At 47.6% G+C, this 23,835-nt stretch overlaps 1 protein-coding gene across 5 annotated transcripts in view; it reads right to left on the bottom strand.

Moving 5' to 3' along the window:
- MYO18B (myosin XVIIIB) overlaps positions 1-23,835 on the bottom strand; it is a 248,737-nt gene that overhangs the window by 104,300 nt on the left and 120,602 nt on the right. For all 5 annotated transcript variants that reach the window (XM_075898877.2, XM_075898879.2, XM_075898880.2 and 2 more), the window contains 9 exons: positions 23,686-23,805; positions 22,830-22,938; positions 21,760-21,884; positions 17,977-18,131; positions 14,167-14,290; positions 11,664-11,864; positions 10,634-10,744; positions 6,162-6,266; positions 1,462-1,614 (listed from right to left, as the gene is read on the bottom strand). In XM_075898877.2, coding sequence (XP_075754992.2) covers positions 1,462-1,614; positions 6,162-6,266; positions 10,634-10,744; positions 11,664-11,864; positions 14,167-14,290; positions 17,977-18,131; positions 21,760-21,884; positions 22,830-22,938; positions 23,686-23,805 — 1,203 coding nt within the window. The remainder of the gene's footprint in view (positions 1-1,461; positions 1,615-6,161; positions 6,267-10,633; positions 10,745-11,663; positions 11,865-14,166; positions 14,291-17,976; positions 18,132-21,759; positions 21,885-22,829; positions 22,939-23,685; positions 23,806-23,835) is intronic.

Here is a 23,835-nt window from a genome sequence, read left to right as displayed (position 1 = left end):
TAGCAAGGCGTTGGTATGTCAGGATAGTTCTGTTCATTAGTCAGATGATGGACAGCCTAAAACAGCTATGAGCCTCTATCTTGGGCACGGTGCATGAAGTTTGCTGGACGCCATTCTCAGGCTGAGGTCAATGTGTTTTCTGTTTCTTCACTACTTTTTCCATTGTAGGCATGACTAATAACTAGGACGTGTCTAGAGATAGAGGGAAGGACCACGTGGATTTGACTAGACACCTGCTTTACCTTAGAAATCCCACAGTACCAAATCCAGGCTTTGGGCAGGAGCACAAGCCCTTTCATTCCACTGACTTCTCGGGGCTTTGGATTGAGCCCTTCATGAGAACCATGAGTCGGAACCCTAAAATCACATTACTCAAAGGCACGGCTCATGCCTATTAAGTTGAATTGCCAGTGCCCACCAGTCAGCATGGGTATTATTTCAGACGGGAGAGCAATGGCAAAGGAGAGCCAAACCCAGAGATTTTTGGAGGCTGTGAGAAGCTTGTTTTCCTGAGGGGAGCTTATGAAAAACCTGTTGTGCAGAGAGGCGCTCTGTCTTTAAAGGTGCTCACTTGGCACACCAATCCCAGAGGGTTCAGTCAGTCTCAGCAGAGAGATCTCCCCCCCAGAGTGAAAGGTATGGCCCTTTGGAACATGACAACTCGGCTGGAGCTCACCCTGCATCCTCCATGCAATTCCAAGGTGAAACAGCGATGCTCCCACATTTCCCATCTTTCCTCCAGAACTCACGGGAGCAAACAGAACCTGGAGAGAGAGCAACTGCTCTCCTGGCTTTGTTTTCCTGACCAAACTCCCAATAACTAACCCTTTCCATTATGGAACACATTTCCAGCTCCTTTCTTACTTTTGTCATCTCAATATGAAATCAGGGAGGCCAAGAATATGCAGATCACAAGATTTTAGATACTTAGGGGGGCTGTGAAACATCAGAATAAACAGGTTCAGTAGGCTGCATCTTTGTGGGGAAACAGCTGGGTTATGAAACAGAAGAAAACAAGAATGAACGTACTGGGTCAGACCAAACCCTAACCCTAACCCAGATAGCCCAGCATTCTGTCTTCTGACAGTGTCCAAAGGCTAATAGACATTGATGGACCTATTCTCCATGCATTTACCTAGCTCTTTTTGAATCTACTGGAGCTGAAGGTTGTTTCCTAGCCCTGACTGATACATGCCAAAATCATTAAGGCAGGGCACTGGCCAACTGGTCTCCCTGACAGGGCATGCTTACAGAAGAAGTTCTATAACTGCGCGGCCAGTAAGATGTGGTGACATTATAATGAGACAGGCCCATGAGAAGAGTCTTATTTCTGTGTGGGAAGGTACAAGCAAGTTTCCAGCATCCCAGAATAACCAAGTGAGAAGTGCCAAATGAGAAGAAAATAAAACCAAATGTGTCTATCACGATTTTACCCATAACCCGAATGTTAACATCTCTGACCTGACTGCGAATTTTTTCAAGCTCCTCTTTGCCAACGGATGAATTGGGCTCTCCAGTGGTCACAAGCAAGAGCTGCACATCCGCAAGCAGAGCATGTGTCCTCTTCAGGTCCCGCCTAAGCCGCTTCTCTACGTCAAAGTCCCGATGACCAATCTGGGGGCAGAAAGGTTTTCATTAAAGCAGTCCCCCACTCTGGGGGAAGTTCAAAATAAAAAAACCCTGAAAGGTTTGAATCATGAAATTTCCCATGGACCAGACCTTCAGGAAAATTTCAAACTAGGACTATTGCAATGTTTCACTTCAACATGTTGAGCAACAAAATTTTGATCTCCCAAAACATTTTGATGAAATTGCATTTTCAAATAGAAAATTGTTGTGTTAGACAATTTTCAACTAGTTCTAGTTTCCAGTAGCATCTTGTCCATACAGAGGTTCAGCCTGCTTCAGTCTCCAGTGTAAGTAATAGGCTTCAAAGGAGTAGGAAAGATACTATCTTGAGAGATCCAAGAGTTCAAATGAATAACTAACAACAAAATCTAAGATGCAGACACTTTAAAGTTTCTGTATTCAGTGGTATTTCCTTCATGTAACATATGTACATAGTGATTATTGAGATCTACAGTGAGTCTAGACTTTATCCACCATCTCACTGCCCATTTCATCTTTACTGTTGACCCCTCTTAGCAGTAACAGATTCCAGCAAAAGCTTCCTGAGTACCTTCCATCTGAATATGCATGCCTTTGCATGCTTAACTGCTTACTTATCCAAAGATGCCTAGAACCCTGAAGTTAGAGCTTCCAGATCTGAAATTCAAGTTACTGCTGTCCAATTCCCAGCTTCCTACACAGACATACCTCTGAAGCCACTAAAGAGGAAGGTTGATTCAAGATACGCAATACCAGCTATGTTAATTACGTAGCTGAAGTTGATGTAACTTGATTCAAATTTCCTTACCATCCCCACAGTGGAAGGCCAACAGGAGCAAATGCTCCTGTCAGCTTCCCTTACTCCACGCAGGAGTAGGAATACCAGCCACTGATGGGCGTGTCCTCCTAGTTCAATTTAGTGGGTCTTTACTAGACCTGCTACATCAAACTCCGGAAGATCAATCATGGCAGCATCACTCTTCCACAGAGGGAAGACATAGCCTGAGTAAACACTGTACCAATAAGGAGCTATCATTCCTCTGCAGAAGAAAGAGTGCTATAGCAATATTATCCCATTCTCAGTTTCAGAGAACACTGTTATCAAGGATGCTAATACAGAAAAACAAGCATGGTTTGAAGAAGAACAAGACAGTAATGCTGAAGAATATCAATCTGGGATCACGGAGGGCTGCAAAATGTAGTTTTCATTGTCAATGTCATTACAGCTAGTTTGACCTTTCAGGCTTTACACTTGCGGGACATGAACCTGCTGGGAGGTGAATTTCCCCAAACAAGCCAGGGCTGGATTAAGACCTGCTGAGGCCTAAGCTATGTCCTGTTTAAGAGGCCCCATAGCATTACCAAAAAAATTAAATTTAGTAATTGTTTTTTATTTAGAAGTCCCAAGCTACAGCTTATTAGGCTTGTGTGTAAATCTGCTATAAGTGAGACTACAAACCCCTACCCCCCTCCATCCAGCCTCTCTCCAAGGCTTTGTGCAGGCACCAGGAGTAAATTCCAACAATAGTAGGGAAAAACCCTGCAAATGCTGGATTGAATGTTGGAATGGATTGGCTTTGCCTGCATCTCTGCCATGGCATGCTGGCCTTCTGTTAAAACCAGTGCAACTGAGACTTACTAACATGTAGACCCATGGAAAGTCAATCTCTGATTTCTGCAGGCATTCACATCTAAAATCTGGTTACAAGGATTACACCCATCCAGTCAAGGAACAGAAACTATCTCTTGTGCTTTATGGCCCACATCTCAAAACAATCAGGCCACATCTCAAATACTGAACTGCTAAAGGTAAAAAGTTATTGAAGAATGAAAAAAAAAAGTCAAGAAAACGTTCAATTTTATTTGGGAAATTTCACATCAGAAAAAAAGAACATGGAAAAAACAGACCAAATAAATATTTCACTTGGAATTATTCTTACAGTGCTAATGCAGAGCATCTTCCTTTTAAAATAGAAGGACTTTTTGCAAATGATAGTTATTCCATGTGGGTGGTGTGGCCCTGGCTGCTTAAGTGGAGGTTTGTCACCTGTTAATTTTGTGTCTGTGCATTATCCTGAAGCCCTTTAGAGAATGGAAAGAGGAACAGAATTTAAAATATTCTACATCCAAGTAACTTTGTGAGTATCCATGGACACAAGTTAGAGCGTTAGAAAGAAATGAGCAAACAAGGACATGGGTCAATGTTTGATTTCATACTAATTGGAATCTGGCAGCACTTGCACTTTGTGCTTCTAAATATTCCTTTATCTCTCTCTCCTCCTCTCCATCATTGGGTCACTGGTTAAAATTCAGTGCACAGACTTGACCTTGGAACCTGTTTCAAAGCTGCTTGGCATTTTTCTGTAACCCAAAGGCACTGATGGTGTCTCTGTTTCCTTAATTGGCTTTCAGCGTTTTGATAGGAAGGTCTGTGGCATACTGTCCACTGCGAATCTAACTGTAGTGCTAATAATAACACTGGAGCAGAGCAGATTTGCTCTTCTCCCATTGTTTCTCCCCATCGCTCCCCCCAGAGGCAGGCTGTCTCCTGGCTGCGGGGCTGCTCCGTTGGTCCTACCTCTGCGCTTGTCTGCCACACCAGATGAATTCTGTGTCAGAAATATAAAATTGGGTTTATTGACTTTGGCATTTTCAGTGCACAGAAAACTCCAGTATCTACCTGCTCCCTTTGTCATCACAAACAGATGCCTTTCTTTGCCTGTAATCAGAGCCTGAGAAGCCAACTAATACTGTAGTTTTCATGCCCATACTTGCTATTCCTTTCCAGTCATCACAATAGGGAAATGAAAAAATCACAACAGTGAACCTGGCCATTTGGTGCAGAACACAGAGAGAGGCATGACACGGTCCCAGGAATACCTTGTGTGAGGCTCCAGAATGGCAGCATGCTTTGTTACCTTCCTCCCATGCACTGAACGCTTTCTGCAGCACATGGACTATATTCATTCACCCGTGTTAATCAAACAGGAGGAATATACTGAATTGATAATGGGTAGTAATAATACTCTGCATTTACATCGCAGCATTTATTCTGCTGGTTACCAAAGCATTTTATGAGCTCAAAGCTCTGGATAGACCCCATTATACAATTTTACATCTGTCATAAAATCTGTCCCTCACTGGTGGTGTTAAACTCCAAAATTCTTCATCTTTGCTCCAAAGTGTAAGGAACATACACAAGAGCCAGCCCAAATAATCCCTCGCCAGCTCTTTCCAATGAGCAGGAGTTATGCTAGCTCATTAGTATAATTCTAAATAAGTTGCTCCTACTCTCTTGTGTGTGCCCCAGTTTTACAACTATTTTAATTGCAATCGAAGGCTGAGTTGTCCACAGGCAGTTGGAAAACATTAGCATGAAACTCTGCTTGTGTCTCTTCATACAGAAGTAATGAAGCAGCATGTCTAAATGTCCAGGGAAGCTGCTACTCTGTCTGGCCCTCACCCTGCACAGTTAGGTGAGGACTAGCATCACCCTGGTTTTTAATGAGAAACCCCCTCCTCCCCACTACGGCTGTGTCTAAACTGCAGGATTTTTTCAAAAAAAGTAGGCTTTTTTCGAAAAAACTTCACCTGCGTCTAGACTACAGCTGCGTTCTTTCGAAATTAAATTGAAAGAACGCAGCTTTTCTTTCGATGGCAGTACTCCCCATTTCACGTGGAATAACGCCTTTTTTTCAAAAATGCTCTTTCGAAAAAAGGCTCTATGTAATGCAAACTGTGCTTTTTCGAAAGAGAGCATCCAGACTTCCTGTACTGGCTATAGTCTAGACGCTCTTTTTTGAAAGAAGCTTTTTCGAAAGTATCTTTCGAAAAAGCCTCTTTCAAAAGAGGCTTGCAGTCTAGATGTAGCCTACAGGACATGATTCCCTAGAGAGTTTCCAAACTTGGCTAGATCTGCATGTCCTCTAATTAAAGTGCTGTCTAATGAAGCTATGGCTGTGTGTAAACTCCTTCCCTGCCATGCTCTTCCACCACATTAGATGGTGGCAAAAGATTTGTTGGAGCAGATGTGGAAGGGACAGACATCTATGGTAAATAGTAATCTGAGAAGCAGCTTCTCTGGGCAGAAGGAATTATTCCAGCATTTGTTTTGGATTCTTTGCTTCTCCCGCAAAACCAGTATAAGGAAAACATCCCTTTGCAATGATTACTTATCCAAACACTTACCCAGTGGAAAACTATAGTGCTTCCCCTCCAAGATCTACTACTATAATCAGCCATAGCATTATAACTGCTATGGCAAGGAATGTGGTGCCACTCGGCAGGACGATATTTGGTGTCAATATTTGGACAATATTTGGGGGAAGAGCTCCAATTAGCCCCTCTGCAACAGCTTTGCTCTGCTCTGGATCCATTTGTTTTTTGTAATTTGTCCCATATTACTTTTAAAAAGGCAGTAGTGTTTTGGGTAGGGACGTTCCAAAAGCCAGAAGGTAACACCAAGGATCGGAGACACACACATTGGTCTGGCTTGCAGTTTCATCTCCCAGGAGCTGGTGAAATAAAGGGGCTGATGGATTCCAGTTTCCTACCTGCTCACAGAGGGTCCCAATGAGCCCTTCCAGATCCTGCTTCTCATGGAGCACCATCTGCTTCTCCTCAGATTCCTGCTCCAACTGCATCTCCAGCTGACGAAGCTGCGCACAGGTGAGAGGGACACAAAGGGCTTAGCTGGCAATCTCCAGCTGAAGCTGACTTACCAACTACGTCTCAACACAATTTTGCTTGCTCCTTCCAGTGGTCACTGAACGATCTGCACCTTTCCATGCAAAAAGGTGAAGGCAACCACAGTGTTAGCTGTTCATCTGAGAGGAAATCTCTGATTTCTGATTGAAAATATCCAAATACAGCCCTATGGCATGTTCTGCCAGGGCCTGGCCAAAGCAGCCACAGGAGAGGAGTGGTCCCTGCTCACATGCACACCGTAGCTTTGCAGCCATCTGAAAGTTCCCTCTCTGCTACATTTCTATTACTATGCTAGCAAGAACGGGAGACTGGATGTCTCTTAAGGACTCTCTGGAGACAGGCAAAGAAACCCTGCAGGCAGCAGCAAGTCTCAGAGCCTGGGGTGACTGCCTGGGGCTCACACTAAGTGTAGAGATCCCCACCCAGCAAGGGTGTCAGAGCCTAGGGTTCATCTGTGACATAGTGGGGACTGCATTTACTCTCGTAGCCGCAGTGTTCATGCTGTAGTTGCACCCACTGTTTACTTTGTTGTGCCGTGTGTAATTCCTACTGTCCTGTGCTGCTCTGTAGTGACTCTGTGTGTGTGTGTGAGTGTGTGTGAGTGCAGTGCCCATCAAGGGATGAGATGTCTGGGGGAGAACTCCTGAGGGGAGGCATGCAGGGAATGGCCCAGGCCGGCCTGTCACCTGATCTAGTTGGAGGATTCAGTCAGGTGGCACTTTACCTGGGAATCTGAACAAAGGGGGAGGCGGGGCAGCCTGGAGGTCTGTGACCAATTGCTGGGTGGGGGAGGGAGTCTTTCCCGAGGGTGCCTAGCTGGCTTGAGGGTCCGGGCAGGGGGCCCACAGGCATAGCTCCTGTTTCCCCACGATGGATTGTACCGACTGCTCCCGGTTCCTGCGACAAGCAGTCTGTGCTACCCTGTGTCCCTGTCAACGAATAAACCTTCTGTTCTACCTGCCGGCTGCGAGTCTGTGACAGGGCGAGGCAGCCCCGCAATGAATCCGCAGGGCCCAGCCAGGGTTACCTGGCTGCAGAGGCCCCTCCCCCACAGCCCTACCGAGCATGCCCAGGCTTCAGCTCAAGTATAAAAGCCTGGGGAAGGGCTCAGTTTGGGCTGGCAGCTGGAGGAGAAGGACCTATGAAGGAAGTGCCTGACCAGCAGTGACCCGAGACCCCAGAAGAAAGCAGCAGAGATGCTGAGGCGAGTTGGGGCATCGCAGAGGCTGTCCACCAAGGAGGTGTTGCCCCAGGGAGGACAGCAAACCTGACAAATATGTGGGAAGCAGCTCAGGTGGACCAGGTAGGAAGTGGCCCAGGGCAGGAGTGGGAGCTGCCTCTCCTGCCCCAGGAACCTCAGTGGGTTTCTGCAGGACTTCCCTGCCGAGGGAGTGGCACGCTGTCCTGTCACTCACAGGGTCCTGGGCCGGGAACCGGTGGAGTAAGGTGGGCCCGGATCCCGCTACCTGGGGTGCGGCCCAGCTATAACCCTGTTCTGCCAGCGCAAGCCTTGCTTCAAAGGGCCATACTAAGACTATGTTTGTGGACTCAGGCCAGAGGGCCTTGCCTTAAAGGGCTATGCAGAGACTGTACTCAGCGACTTGGGCAAGTGAGCCAGGTTCTGGAGGGGTAGTTGGCATCTGGGTTCATGGACTCGGGGTCCCTCCCAGTCTGCCACAAGAGATGGGAGGGAGCACCCCACCACAGAGTCACATCTGGCTGTGGCTGGGGGTGCAGGGCCTGGTGACTCCCCCACACCCTGTGACACCATCCCGAGCAAGAACCTCGACACTGCTATTCCCAGTGGTCTGGCATGAGCCCCACAAGCCTGATTTCTTCAGCCAGGGCTCTGAGACACAGCTGCAGCGGTAAGTGCTGTGCAAATGAGCAGACTGGGGAAATGGCCCTTCTGGCTAATGAGAGCGAGATGGGGAAGCCTCCTCCCAACCCACAAAGGCTTTCAGGGGCTACGTCCAGATTGGTCTGTGACACCACTTTGAGTTCACATGAAGTGCCTTGCCAGAGGCACCTTTCCTGTCAGTAACTATTGTTGCCTCAACCCTCTTTGGCAAAGATCGGTGTCTCTCTTAATGCCAAGTGCTGCTCCCTCCTTCTTTGTGAAAGACAGAGACCAGACGTGCCAGTTCCTTGTGGCTGCTCGATACTACTCTAGTGAGAGCCTATCCTGACGTCAGGGGGTTACCCCTATTGGGATCCATGTTACCTCTAATGTTTCCCATGCATGTGCTGAATGAAATTGCAGGAAAGATGGGGATAAACTGAAGAGGGTCCAGAGAAGAGCAACAAAAATTATTAAAAGTGTAGAAAATATGAGCTATGAGGGAAAATTGAAAGAATTGGGATTATTTGGTCTGGAAAAGAGGAAACTGAGAAGGAACATGATAGCAGTTTTCAAATATAGCTTGACCCTCTCAAGTCCAGCACTCTATGGTCAGGCAACATCCGTGATCCGGAATGATTTGAGTTACCCGGAGTCCACTTATCATAGGTGTGGCCAACTTTCCCACAGTCCCACAAACTTTGTTTACAGCCACCAGTCCTGGCTCTCAGTGTTTGTGCTATTGCTTATCTCTACTTTACCCCTAAATGTCTTCTCAGAGCCCAGCAAGTAGTGAAAATATTATTAATGCTGCTAGATAATATTGACCTCTTGTGGTTTAGCAAATTATCTGGTTTGGCAACAACCAAGTTTCAAGAATGCCAAAATAGAGAAGTTCAACCCTTTACCTAAAAAGGAGAAGGGAGAAAAATTGTTCTCCTTAGCCTCTGAGGGTAGGACAAGAAGCAATGGGCTTAAATTGTAGCAAGGGAGGTTTAGATTGGACAGAAGGAAAAACTTCCTGCCTGTCAGGGTGGCTAAACACTGGAATAAGTTGCCTGGGGATGTTGTAGAATCTCCATCCCTAGAGATATTTAAGAGTAGGTTAGACACACCTGTCAGGGATGGTCTAGACTGTGCTTGGTCATGAGGGCAGGGGACTGGATTTGATGACCTCTCGAGGTCCCTTCCAATTCTAGTGATCTAGGATTCTATAAGACGACCCCATCTCTGAACCTTTCAGTGGCCGGCAGGGCTAATCACAGCTGTCCCACACCAGCCCCCAAACTCTGTCTGCATCTCTGAAAAGATGCTCAGACACAGTTTTTAAAAGGGAAGCACGAGCAAGCTTGAGTCCCCTCTTAAGAGTCTCTGCCACTTACTCATTTAGGAAAAACAACCACATCCAATCTGTTTGGAGGCAAGGGAGGGAAAGGAGAAAACTATCTGCTCAGTGGAGAGCAGCCTTGGAACTTGCTCAGCATGTTTTCAGTGAAATTGACACTGTTCTTCCTTCATCGAGGGCAATTAACAAAACCAGCAAAAGCAAAGCCTGGGAACTGTGAGTGCTGGATTCCCTAGAGGAGTACAATGTAGTAATGCCCAATAATTGAAAGCCATGGGGCCTAAGAATAATGGGAAATTAATAGGGAGAGGAGGAAGATGTGTAGAGAGAATCATATCCATTGTGATGTGCCTGGCCAAAGTTGAACCTCCCTCTATTAATTTCCCAGGACAGAGTGTTGCTGCTGTACATGGCTCTCCACAGCAGACTGAGAGATGAGGGCTCTCTGCAGGGGCCTGTGGCCCTGCCAATCATCCAGTCATACATGCATCAGTGACCCAATTATTCCTCTGATGCAACTCCTCCATACACCTCTGGCTGGGGGACTGATGGATGCCACTTGTGTTTGCTTTCCTCTGTGTCCAGATGCCCCCACAGCTCCATTTTTCTATATACAAAAGCATAGATACCTTTGTCCTCAACGGAGATAATGCACGACTGACAATGGGGCGCTCAAGATGCATGACTCATACGGGCTGCTTGAAAGCAGCATGTCGACCTGATGTTAAACACTGGGCTTTGCACCTTCCTGTATATTGCATTTAGATTAGAAGTTATATTGGCTCTGCCCCATTTCTTGTCTAAATCATAGTATCCCAGGGCTGGAGGAGCCCTCAGGAGTCATTGAGTCCAGCCCCCTGCCCAAAGCAGGACCAGCCCCAACTAAATTATCCCAGCCAGGGATTTGTCAAGCCGGGACTTAAATCAGGTTAGGCTTCGAATGCTGAGCAGGTCAATGTCCAAATGCTTGTAAAAATCTGGGCCTACTTCCCCAATTGTTCCCTAGTCAAAGCTGCTTGCAGAAGAGAATTGTAAATCCCTTCTCCAAAGGCAGGTTTGTTAGTTATGCCCCCTGAGTCCTTTGGTTACACCCTTCAGCAAGTCCCATCCCAATTAGCACGCTGTTGACATACCCTCCTCTGACAGGACTGGCGAACATCCTCTAGCTCCTCTTCTTTGTCTTCCAGGTCCTTCTGGTGCATCTGCTTCATCCGTTCTATTTCCATTTCAAGCCTCATGTGGAGCTGAGGAGACCCAAGACAAAGAGCTGTAGATCTGCTGGGGGAATGGTTACAAACTCTCCTTGCTCATCCCCAGTTTACTGAATAAGAAGGAAATGGCAACCCATTTCCTTTAAAAATTTCAGAGGATGCCAGGTGGGCAGCTCCAGGCAGCCCAAATGCGTGGGAGGGGCACAACTAGGTTTCACACCCTAAAAAACATCTCAGATCCCTGACCTCACTGCCAGGGGGCTTCAAATGACAGACCTTCCAAGAGCGCATTGTTACCATGCAGGCAGCTAATGAAGTTGCCACCTGCATGCTGTCAGCTTTCCACCATGATGTACTGTTCTCACATTGTGAGACTCAGCCATAAGAAAGCAAACACCTGTTACCCATAAACTGAATGGGTTTCTGTGCCTAAGGCTTGATAATGAAACAGTTGAGTCATATTAAAATAGTTCTGTTAAACAAGGAGAAGAATCAATAAACTGAATACAGTTTCCATAAGATGAGAGGCTAAAAATCAGTCTCAGGTTGGGGGCTTGATTACTTATTTAATAGGGAGCAAGTGTAAAACAAACAAACGGAAGTTTTTCTTTATGCAATGCACAGTCAATCTGTGGAACTCCTTGCCAGAGGATGTGGTGAAGGCCAGGACTTTTATAGGTTTCAAAAAAGAGCTAAATATAAATTCATGGAGGATAGGTCCATCAATGGCTATTAGCCAGGAATGGTGTCCCGAACCTCTATTTGTCAGAGGGTGGAAATGATTGACGGGGGAGGGATCACTTGATGATTCCCTGTTCTGTTCCTTCCCTCTGGGGCACCCGGTATTGGCCACTGTGGAAAGACAGGACATGGGGAAATATGGACCTTTGGTCTGATCCAGTACGGCCATTCTTATGTTCATGTTCTTGTGTCTGGAATAGCTTCATGTTACCTGCTCCAGCTGCTCAGCAGCAGTCACATGTCGGCTCAGTTCGTTTTGCTGTTCAGCAGCATTGGACTCCAGCTCCCAAAGCTTCTTCCGTAGCGCAGCCACAGCCCCTTCATCCCAGGTCTCTGATGAGGTGAGCTCCTGCACTTGGGTGGCCAGCAGTGCTATTCGCTGATTCAGATTGGATGTTTCCAGGTCCTTTTGCTGTGCGGAGGCAGGGGAAGAAAGCCCACACATGTAAAGGGTCAGAGTTGTCTCGTTAATCTCATTAGCAATGCAGCCATCTGCTTCCCCAAGAAAACCACCTCTCAGGACTTGACTGAGAAACCAGAACTGGTCAGGAATTGTTGTGACTGTGGGGGATCACTTAAATAAAAGGTTTAAAAATAGCTTTCACGGAAATTTGGAAAGTTTAACCTGGCTCTCAAAACTTCCCTTTGAGTGATAGGCAGAGAAGGAAGATACAGGGGAAAGAAAAGGCTTTTCTCTCTCTCTCTCTCTCTCTCATGCAGTGTCTAGACAACAATAATGCTAGCCGTCTACCTTTCTTCTGCAATCTGCTACAGATACTCTGGGGATTCAACTCATGACAAAGGATGGGAGGTGGACTCGGAGCTTGTCTGATGCTACAGCCACTCAGTGAAAATAACGACCCACTCCTTCAGACTACTCCATTGGGCCCCGCTCTTTGTACGATTTATTAGTTTTAAGACACCCTCCATGCACCTGCAGCTCCTAACTTGTACCAGCTTTACTGAGTAGTCTCTTCCTCTCATAAGCTTTGATGGACCTGCCTCATATCTCTGAGACTCAAGAATGAGAGACACATCATCTCAATGAACACTAATGCTAAAGGTCTTTTTTTGAGAGAGCCTGATGATGGATCTGCTAAGCAAAAGATTACAGCTCCTCTCCGCCCCCTCACCACTGCAGGTCCCTGTCCTCTTGCGAGGGTCAACTGGGGATGCCCTCAGCATTTGATTTAGTGGGTCTTTACTAGACCTGCTAAATCGAACACCAGAAGATCAATCTCCAGCATGTAAGTATAGACATGGCCTTAATCTGGCCTGGAGGATATTGACCTGCAGTGTGGAGGGGGACTGATAGGAGCTGTAATCCTTTGCAAATAACTACTTGCAGTTTCCCAAGCCTGACTCACTGGGTGCAGCTGCCTGGAAAGCCAGGAGTTTCTCATTTTTATATATATGTACATATATATTCATTCTCCAGGGATTGAATGCAGAACTGCTTATAGAACTGGTGGTGATTGACAGATGTTTCATTTGGGGACAGGTCTGTGTGGGGCGTTTGGCCACAAGAAGCCAGGACAGAGGAGCCCCATGAGAGTAGGGCCTGGGAATCCACAAGCTGCTCTTTGCCTGAATAGACAAAGGACTAGAGAGGGCACCCCAGGCAGTAGGCATGAGCACTCTCAGTTGGATGACCCCAGGGTCCCAAACAGAAACCACTCTCACTCACTTTGAATTCTGACTGTGCCTCTCTACCTAGGTATCTGCAATCTTCCCTTTTGTGCCAGTCCTAGCAAATTACCCTTCCCTTTGACATGCATCTGAGTGGTCATTCGGACCCACCAGGGCTAGCACCTGCCAGGTATAGCAGCTGAAGCACCTACAGAGTATGCCTCCAAGTCACGGTACACCTGGCACCCTAGCAGGGTGGGGTACCCCATGACTGTACAGTCCAATAGTCACACCCCATTCCAAGTAAACAGGCTGAAAATACTCTCCTGCTGCATCTCTCTTTATACCAACAAGGGCTGCTTTCACAGTGGGTTGCTCCCCTTCTACACAGACATCAGACTCGGAGTTAGGCCAACATAAAACTGGAACCGCGAGGTGCTGATTCCGGTTCTAAGACCCTTTGCACAATGCGCCAAGGCCCTAGTCCTGCTGCCTGTTACAGACAGACCTGAGCACAGACCAATAACTCTGGGCAGAGCCCAGTTTACTTCAGTGCATTTCTGTGGAGTAGCTGGGTTCCTTGTCTCCAGGCCCAACCTCGGGGGTGGAGCAAGGGGTCGTTGCCCCAGCCCAGTGATTCAAAATGGTCTGGGGCTCCTTCTGCTGCCATTGAAACAGGAGCAGCAGTGACAGAGCCCTGGGCCTTTTAAATTGCCACCAGATCCCCATGCCACATGCTCCAGGCAGCTCTGAGGGCTGCCAAGGGGGTGGGGGTGATGCAGAGCACTCTGGGCCACACAGGAATGGCTGACCCAACCCCACCCCTTCTGCCTGAGGCCTTGCCCCTTCCCCATCTTGCCCAGGGCCTGTCAGTGCCCATCCTTGTCTGTCAGAGGAGTCTGATATAGGAGAGCCCTATAACTCCTGCTGTGTGCTAGGGGAATCCAGAATAAAGACATCTCTAGCCCTGCAATACGTGGCTAAGTATCATTATTGCAATTACAGTGATTAGGGCTTTGCTGTAAGATGCCAGTTCTCCGGAGCAGCCATAGAAGCAAGGGCAAACTGGGACATCTCCCTCTTACCTCTGACATCTGCTGAAGTTTACCCAGCTCCCATCGGATGGTGGTGTTCTCCTGGGTCACTTTTTCACGAAGGCTCTTTTCAAATGCTGACTCTCCCAAGGCCTGGGCTAGCTGCATGTCAAACCTGCCACGTGTGACATATCCGCATTACAGCTCCTCACAGACAATGTCCCAAAGGGGAACATGACTACAGTGGAGTGGAAGCAGGGGAGCACCCCCAAAGGAGAGGGCAAGAAGGTAGCAATTAGCATTCACTTGGGATGGGTTTCCAAGGCAACATTACGTGGCCTGGTTTGTAAGGGGTCACATAAGAGAGCCAGAATATGCAAAGAGTTGCAGACATTTGTTGAACTGTTAATTTCTCCATTGAAATGCTGGCCTCAAGAAACTGAAGGCTCCTGGGCAGCAGCCAGGCACATTTAGCACCTGTGCACCTAGAGCAGCACTCAGCCAAGGGCAGAACATTCAGCTAGAGCTTTAACTGCCCATTACTGATGCAAAACCCTTTAAAAGACTCAGGCCCACAAAGTAAACCCGTGCATGGCATCTGCACAACACGGCAGGCACCCCAGAGGGCAGCCTCCCTCAGCTGACTCTAGGAGGCCACACTGCCCTGCCCCACTCCAGGAACCTTGAGATTTCAGAGCAGTAATTAGGGGATGACCTTTTCTTGACTCATTAGTAGATATGGGCCACACCCAAGCCCCTCAGATCGACACTCAGAATCTGAGCTCCACAGAGACAGTAAAATGAAAGTTGTTGGCACTTTTTCTCCATACGCTGATGCTGAAGACTTAGTTTTGGTCTCTCATTTTATTGGGAGGAGGCAGTGCCCCTCTTTCATCCCAGACACCCCTTTGGCCAAACAATGGGCTTTGCATCATTGTCTAGAAAACAGTGACAGTGGTGCAGGATTTGGAACATGGTCTCAAGGGCTCCCTTCATCCCATTCAAGAACATACTGTGTTCTGCTCCTGGCATGGGGAACATACAGAGACGGGGCAAACCCCGGGATCATTGCTGGGGATGGCTAATGGTGTGTCTTTAATTCATGCAGATTCCCAGGTCTTAGCCACTTCCTCTGAAATGCAAATTCTGGCTCCTGCATCTCAGGAAGTAGTCCTGACTTTTGAGGAAGGGCTGTGCCCATCCTGCACTACCTGCTCCACGTACTTAAAATACAGTAAGCAGCTCTCTGAATTTTTCCTGACAGAACAATGTTTCTGTAGTGGAAATTTGTTAGCATTACACGGACACAAAACATATTGGGCTCGTCTACACTGGCCCCTTTTCCGGAAGGGGCATGTTAATTTCACCTATCGTAGTAGGGAAATCCGCGGGGGATTTAAATATCCCCCGCGGCATTTAAATAAAAATGGCCGCCGCTTTTTTCCGGCTTTTAAAAAAGCCGGAAAAGAGCGTCTACACTGGCCCCGATCCTCCGGAAAAAGCGCCCTTTTCCGGAGGCTCTTATTCCTACTTTGAAGTTCCTACTTCCTACTTATTCCTACTTATTCCTACTTAGGAATAAGAGCCTCCGGAAAAGGGCGCTTTTTCCGGAGGATCGGGGCCAGTGTAGACGCTCTTTTCCGGCTTTTTTAAAAGCCGGAAAAAAGCGGCGGCCATTTTTATTTAAATGCCGCGGGGGATATTTAAATCCCCCGCGGATTTCCCTACTACGATAGGTGAAATTAACATGCCCCTTCCGGAAAAGGGGCCAGTGTAGACGTAGCCATTGGGTAATATCCAACATTCAAAGCTGGTAAAAATAAACAGCCTCACCAAGAATGCCAGCCTCCAAAAGAAAACCTGTGTTTGAGGCCTACTTCAGGGTTCACAATTTGCTTATTACCTGCTATAAGGTTGTTGCCTGGTGCTCTTTAATGGAGATGGTATTTAAACTCTGGGCATCTGAGCAATCACAAGAAGCTGCCTCTGCCTTTAAGATGTTCCTGACTTTGTGCGACTAGCAGCCTTTGGCTACATTAACTTACATGCTGAGGTTTCATGACCGTTCTCAGAAAACACGATGATGGCCTCGCTGGGTTTACAGCCGTCAAATTTTCAAATAAAAGTAACTTTTCATGTTTGCTTGGAAGGCATTTTGCGTGAGGGAGTCTTGCTGTCTGCATCCATTTCTTGGGCTCAGTCCCCAGTTTTACTGACTGGATGGATGGTCTTGCTTCTGCATAACACCAACTGCTTTAGGAGCTGAAGGCACAAGCTGTAGGCTGTTGACATGTTCATGGAATCATAGAATGCTAGAACTGGAAGGGACCTTGAGAGGCCATCAAGTCCCCTGCACACTATCTCGACCTGGTGTGGGGAACCTCAGGTCCGGGGGCCACATCCGACCCCCAGCTTGCCTGGATCTGACCCCTATGTTCAGGGCTCCCCCCAAGTATTGGGAAGCCTGTGATAGTGTCCCATCCCCCAATGGGGCTGAAGCATACAAAATCTGGGCCCATCCTGGGCTCTGGTGTGAGAAGGGAATGTGTGGAGTGTCTTTCTTCTTCTGAGTTGGGGTCCATATCAGTGAGGGTTCCCTAGGCAATTTATTCCAGTGTTTAACCACCCTGACAATTAGGAGGCTTTTCATAATGTCAAACCTAAAACTCCTTTGTTACAGTTTAAGCCCATTGCTTCTAGTTCTATCCTCAGAGGCGAAGGAGAACAATTTTTCTCCCTCTTCCTTGTAACAATCTTTTAGGTACTTGGAAACTAGTATGTCATCTCTCATCTTCTCCTTTCCAGACTAAACAAGCCAAGTTCCTTCTTTCTTCCTTCATAGCTCATGTTTTCTAGACCTTTAATCATTTTTGTTGCTCTTCTCTGGACCTTCTGCGATTTCTCCATATCTTTCCTGAAATTTGTGCCCAGAACTGGACACTATACTCCAAGTGAGGCCTAATCAGCTCAGAGTAGAGCGGAAGAATGACTTCTCGTGTCTTGCTCACAACACTTCTGTGAATGCATCCAAGAGTCATGTTTGCTTGTTTTACAACAGTGTCACACTGTTGACTCATATTTAGCTTGTGGTCCATTCAGTGTCAGATTTATGCATAAGCTAAGTAAACTACATCTTAGGTTTTCAGATTATGAGGGGCTTTAAATACAAAAAATGTCTAGTTTTTAGTTGCATCCTTGCCTATATACTGGTATAGATGCAAATATAAAACATTATTATTTCTATTTTCATTGTCCTTTCTGTTAGAATAATACACACTTTTTGGTAATGCTCTGGGGCCTCTTAAATTTGACATATTTTAGGGCCTCAACAGGTATTAACCCGACCCTGAGTCCACTATGCTTCCTAGATCCCTTTTCATAGTACTCCTTCCTAGACAGTCAGTTCCCATTTTATACATGTGTAACTGATTGTTCCTTCCTAAGTGGAGCACTTTGAAATGGCCCTATTTACTTCAGACCTTTTTTCTACTTTGTCTAGATCATTTTGAATTTTGATCCACAGCATTTGCAACCCCTCCCAGCTTGGTGTGATCTGCAAACTTTATAAGCACCCTCTCTATGCCATTATCTAAATCATTGATGATTCTGATCCCAGGTTGTTGGCTGGCACTGAGGTGGTTAGAAGGGCTCAATCTCAGTATTTGGGGCAGTGCAGGAAAAGGAAATATGAGACAACTGGCAGAAAGGGAAGTGATGGCCACAGACCCAATACATTTCTAACCTTTTGGGGGGCACCTGCAGGTACTGTGAAACTCAAGAGGATAAGGTGTCTCAAAGCCAGCTCTGAAGTCAGAGCTGTCTCTGGTTGCAAACTTCACAGCTAGCTTCCTACACGCTTACTTTTTCTGCTTCTTCACCAGTTCGTGATTGCGGCTCTGCAGGTTTTCTGTAAGAACCCGGGTGTCCTCCAGGTCACAGGCCAAGTGTTTGCACTTCCTCTTCATCTGCTGTGCCACCTTCTTGACGCTTTCATAGTTGTTTTGCACCTCACTGAGCTGCAGGGCACAAGAAAGATCAAGCTGAAATTTCTGCTCAGTGATGACTGGGGAGCAGAGTATTTCCTGCATGCAACCTGACTAAGCCTCAGTCCATCCAAAAGAGAGAGAGAGAGAGTGAGCAAGAGAGAGAGAGAGTGAGGCTGTGTCTAGACTACATGGCTCCATCGACGGAGCCATATAGATGAGGGTTGTAGGCAGAGGGAAATGAAGCGGCGATTTAAATAATCGCCGCTTCATTTAAATTTACATGGCTGCCGTGCTGAGCCGGCAAACAGCTGATCAGCTGTTTGTCGGCTCAGCGCGCTAGTCTGGACACTCCCCTGCCGACATCACAGCCCTTTGTCGGCAGCCCCATTATTCCTCGTGGGATGAGGTTTACCGGGGCTGCCGACAAAGGGCTTTGATGTCGGCAGGGGAGCATCCAGACTAGCACGCTGAGCCGACAAACAGCTGATCAGCTGTTTGTCGGCTCAGCACGGCAGCCATGTAAATTTAAATGAATCCACAATTATTTAAATCGCGGCTTCATTTGCCTTTGCCCAATAAACAAATCTACATGGCTCCGTCGATGGAGCCATGTAGTGTAGACGTACCCCTAGAGAGAGAGAAGCATGAACAAAACATCCCAGTCCAAAAGCACCAAGGTTTGGAGCAAGAAGCTTGGCTCCGCTTATGAACTGTGCAGCCAGTTCACCAATGTGTGAACCTGAACGCCAGCCCCAGGCCATGACCCCTTCTAAATTTGGTGAGAAATTCAGAGCTGGAGCAGAACTGTGCAGCTCAGACCCATTTCTCCTGGCAAAGCGCTCCTAAAGACAAATGTGTTCTGTGCAAAGACCCAGCATAAGAGTTAGTTAGATGCTACTTAAATCCCACAAGGCCAAGTGAGACTTATGTGGTGCTAGGCCTTGTGCTAACATTCCACTGTACTAAGGTCCATTTTCACACAGCAGTGATTCAGAATGATTTGACCCTTGCTGCTCTGTGTGGCTTTCAGGATGGGTTCAGGATGGCATAAATGCCAGTTCAACCCAATCTCCTAATGTCTGTTTTAGAAAAACTGCAATATTTAATAACTAGGGTAGACAGATGGTTTCAACAAAAACTCCGGACACACTTGACATATCTCACAATCTACATTACATCTTAGTTAGAAAATACTGGACATTTCTAGTTTCTCATTTCTATTTTCTCAATTTGTTTCCCAAACAGAAAGCTCAAATATTGGACTGTCCGGATCAAAACCGGACACCTGGCAACCCTATTAAGAACAGCGAATCCCATGTTTCATGCAAAAGAGAGCTTTGTAACACACTAAAGAGGAAAATCATTTCTGCTAAAGATCTGCACTGGGCTTGGGAAGGAGAGAAACCCGGAGTACTCACGAATGAATAAGTGGAGTCATTAAAGAATAACTTTAAATAAGCAAAATGTTGAGTTAATGAAGCCTGTAATTCTGAACTAAGTATCTGAAAGCAAATGGGCTGTTTTCTTTTACCCTTGCTTCTTAGAATTAGCTGCAATATTATAACTTTTTAATGTACCGTGAAGGTATTTATTTCTTTATTTTGCTCTTAATGGGAAGTCAGCTGGTTTTCTAAGCTGCTGTAAAGAAAGAATCATGTTCTCAAAACTCCAGTGTGGCACTGTGAGCTCTTCCGAGAGCAAATATCTGTCCGTGAGGCAGGTGGTAACGAAAACCCTCTGGTCAAATATAAAAAAGGTGCAGGTTTGTTTTTAAAGGTAGTTAGCACCTCAAATGTCATTCCAGCGTCTAACAAGATGTGGAGATGAGCTGCGTCAGGGAGTGATGTATAGTAAAGACACGTGGAAGGTTTGCTCATGGCTCAGGGCTGCAGGAAGAGGCCGCCAGTTGCATGAGCCAGGATCACTGTATCTTTCTCATTCAGATGTTGGGCACTGCCATATTCAGGGATTCATTTCTTTGCTGCACCTACCTAAGCAGCACAAATCAAGATGGGCAAAAGAAGGCAGTGATTTTAATTGACTCCATTTTGGGGTGCTCTGCTTGAGACATGTTACAGGCTTCCTCCCACCTGCTGAAATTAAGGGTCTTCTAAGGCAGTGGTTCCCAACCGCTGGTCTGTGGACAGGTGCCAGGACATGAACCACTGGTTGCTGGGCTGCGGCACACTGCCAGGCCACACCCAAGCTTTTATGATTGATTGGCGGGACGCTGGAGCAAGACCCCGTCTGCCCAGAAACACGCCCCCCCTTCTCTCCCCAGGATTGTCACTTCTCCCTGCGCCCAGTGCTGAGTTGTCTTCTCTGCATGACATTGCCTTGATGCAGGGGACAGTGCCCGAGCTCAGGGGCGGGAGGGTCCCTAGGAGCAGCGCTGCAGCATGGTGGGTTGCTCACTAGGACCCAGCAGCAGCAGGCAGGGGCTCTGGGAGCCAGGGCTGGGCTCAGCCCCTGAAACAGGAAACGACTGGCAACCACTGCTTGGGTGACTCTGAGGCATGGCTTCAGGCCAGGTCCCCGGGTCCTGGCGAGAGCTGCTGCTGGGCCTCTGGAGCCCAGGCTGTAGAAGCAAGAGCAGCCTGGCTGGGGAAGGGAGAGACATAGGGCAGGGGTTGTACAGAAGGAGATGAGGGAGATACAACAGCAGCTCACCCACCCCATGGGCAAGAGTAGAGGAGGGCAAAGATCACTGGTGGTAGCACTTGGGGTCACCAGCTCCTATGCCCTGACAAAATTTCAGTTGCTAAATAGGGTGCCCCACATGCTCCTATGCCCCTATGGGTGCCCCTCCCTGTGCCCCCCCTTCCCTCCTGCAAGCACTAGTTGCCCCTGGGGGAGGGGCTGCCCCACCCAGCAGCCAGAAGGGAATTCTTTCTGTGAATTTTTTTCAGTGTTATAGACATCTGCAAACTCTGATCTGTTACGTTAGATATTGTGTGTACAGATGCGATGTAAAATAACATGCGGCTTCTTAAAATTAATTACCACAATGAATATGCAAATAAAATGTAACCAGTCCACCAAAAGTTTGTGAATGGGTTTGCTGGTCCATGGTATAAAAAAGGGTGGGAACCACTGTTCTCTGGTGCTTCAAGACAAACACTCACAAAACATGGCAACTAAAATGACTCGTCATCTTTCAAAACGGAGGCCACATTTTCCAAGCACAACCTGTGCTCACTGGGAATCGATGGCCCTGGGGGTGTCCCCAGGTACATGTGTATTTTTATGCATATTCTCACATTTTGCCTGTGTTGAATTCTGATGTATTTTTGTGCAAATGTAACTTTTAAAATATGGCTTTGTTTTTGTTTTTCTCAGATTAACCAAGAGATTATGATTTTTCTCGGGTGACAAGAGCTTGAATGGAGAGAGGTTATTAAAGACACATCTAAGAGCACAACCATACACACCCTTACTGACACAACCGGCCCCATAGAGTTAGACAGGCCTGGTGGTTGCCCCCAAAACTCTGCAAACAAGTTCTAAAGACTGTGTCACCCCGATAGCAGTGGTGATGGTTTTACCATGACAAAAGATTTCTTCAAAATCATGTTATTCAGGGTGTTAACCTTCTCTCTCCCCAGCTCTCCCTGTGCAGCTCCCCACTTACGTACAGTGCTGACCTCCCAGCCCTTACCTTGTGCTCCAGCTCTTTCCTAGAGTTCAGTTCAGACTCCAGCCTCTCTTCAAGCTGCGCAAGGCGTTTTCTGAGAAAGGTGATTTCCGTCTGAGCACAGTCAAAGCGCATCTGCCACTCCTCTTCTGCAAACAAAAAGCCCCGGTAGCAGCTTGGCCCCAGGCAGCGAGCACTCTTAGAAGGCTCATGCCCTTTTGACATGAGTGAAGGGTCATAGTCAACAAGTCAGCAGGCCAGACGCACTGCCTCTGAGACAGACTGTGAACACCAGCACAATGAAGGTGCACTGCACAGTGCTGACCCGTCACGGACAGAAAATGTGTCTCTCGAGGAAGGTGTGTTGATACTGCAGTTAAACACCCGCGTCTGGTCTGTGCCAGCTGACTCAGGCTCGGGCTACAAGGCTGTAAAATTGGGGTGCAGACATTCAGGCTCAGGCTGGAGCCCAGGCAAGGGGTCCCTTCCCTGTCATGGGATCCCAAAGCTCACCTCTACAGCACAGTTTTACAGCTCTGTAGTCTGAGCTCCGTGAGACCATCAGCTGACACAGGCCAGCTGTGGATGTTTAATGGTGCTGTAGGAATACTCTAGAGACCAATCTCACATCTCTACACCCAATGCTCCCCCCCCCCCCCACTTTACAGGCAGCACCGTGGAGCACTCATGCCATGCAGGGGGGGCACTGACATTCACAATTGCATCATCAGTAGCGGAAATAAAGCACAACCCCCTTGCCTCCCACCCATTTACACCATCTTCAGTCCTTGGACATCCCACTTTGTCCAGATAGGTTCTTCTACTGTGCTCTGCACCATAGGCAGAATTAGAGGAGCTAAGCCCTCCCATCCAATAACCAGCTTAACTGTACCCTCACCATGTCACAAGTGATGTGACTGTCTGCAAAACCCTCTGGTTTAAATCCTCCTGACATTTCCGGAGAGTGGCGTCTCCAGGGCAGCGAAGAGCTGGAAAGCAGGAGCCATCCCTCTGAACTCAATGTGGGGGCAGCGTTTACACCTAGCCTGAGTGTGGCTGTGAAGCACATCGCTGTCCCTAATAATGCTCCCTACCTCCAGCTGCGCCGTGTAGCCCAATTTCACGCAACTGAATTTGCTGCTGAGTTTCCTCCAGCTGCTTTTCCACTGACTCAAATTCCTTTCGCACTTGGTCGTATTTACTCTGAAAGGAAGAAGTTAGGTCAGCGCCAACCAGCGGCAAGCAAACTGGGAGCACAAACAGAACCAAGACTGTCTTCCCAATGCCCAGCCCCACTTCCAGCTGTGATCCCAACAGGCACGGGCCAACTCGTGCTCACTTCCCTGCTAGCTCTCGCTTAATCCAAAACAAGACAGGCCAGCCCCAGCAGCTGGACTCGTATGGTCTGCATGGAAACTGAAATAAATAACAGTGATCTCATGGGCACTCCTATCAGGTGCCTTCTCTCCAGGTTCTGCATGTGTTTCACAGAGTGGGCAATTGCTGGTTCCGCATTACAGTGGGGAGTGTGAGCCACAGAGGAGAAGTGATTTAGCAAAGGCACCAAAGAATCAGTAGCAGAGATATAGACAAACCAACATCACCTTACTCTCAGGCTTTCCTCGCACGAGGCCACCCATCCCCTGACAGGCTGCTGCCCAAAGAAGTGAAGTTTCCCAGAGTTTCTCACAACCAGTACACAATAGCTAGTACTGTGTTTGCCCTGAAAACCAGCGCCTGGGTCCCCATTAGCGGGGACTTGGGCCCAGTTGGCCATGTATTCTGTGCACAGTTGAGACTCATGCTAGGTTCCAGGCCAGTCACAGCTCTGCTAGTTCAAGTGAAAGGGGGGCTTCCCAGCTCGGTGCCAGAGGTGTGTGCAGGGCTGCCCCCAGTGACTCTGTCTGGGGAAAGCACAAACATGCTCCCTTGGTCCAGCCTCACACTCACCTGCAGTTCTTTTATCTCCCGCGCCCCCCGGAGCCGCTCAGCCCGTTCGCCTTCTAGGACCTGGCAGGCCACTTCGCCTTTGAACCGCTCGTCCGAGAGCTCAGTCGTCAGGTCTAAGATCTGTGGGAGAGTAACACAAAGTGACGCCTG

Source organism: Pelodiscus sinensis, chromosome Z, assembly GCF_052426305.1.
Source record: "Pelodiscus sinensis isolate ZL-2025 chromosome Z, ASM5242630v1, whole genome shotgun sequence".
Lineage (NCBI taxonomy): Eukaryota > Metazoa > Chordata > Testudines > Trionychidae > Pelodiscus > Pelodiscus sinensis.
The sequence above is the reverse complement of the archived record's forward strand: the minus strand, read 5'-3'. Positions and strand labels throughout refer to the sequence as shown.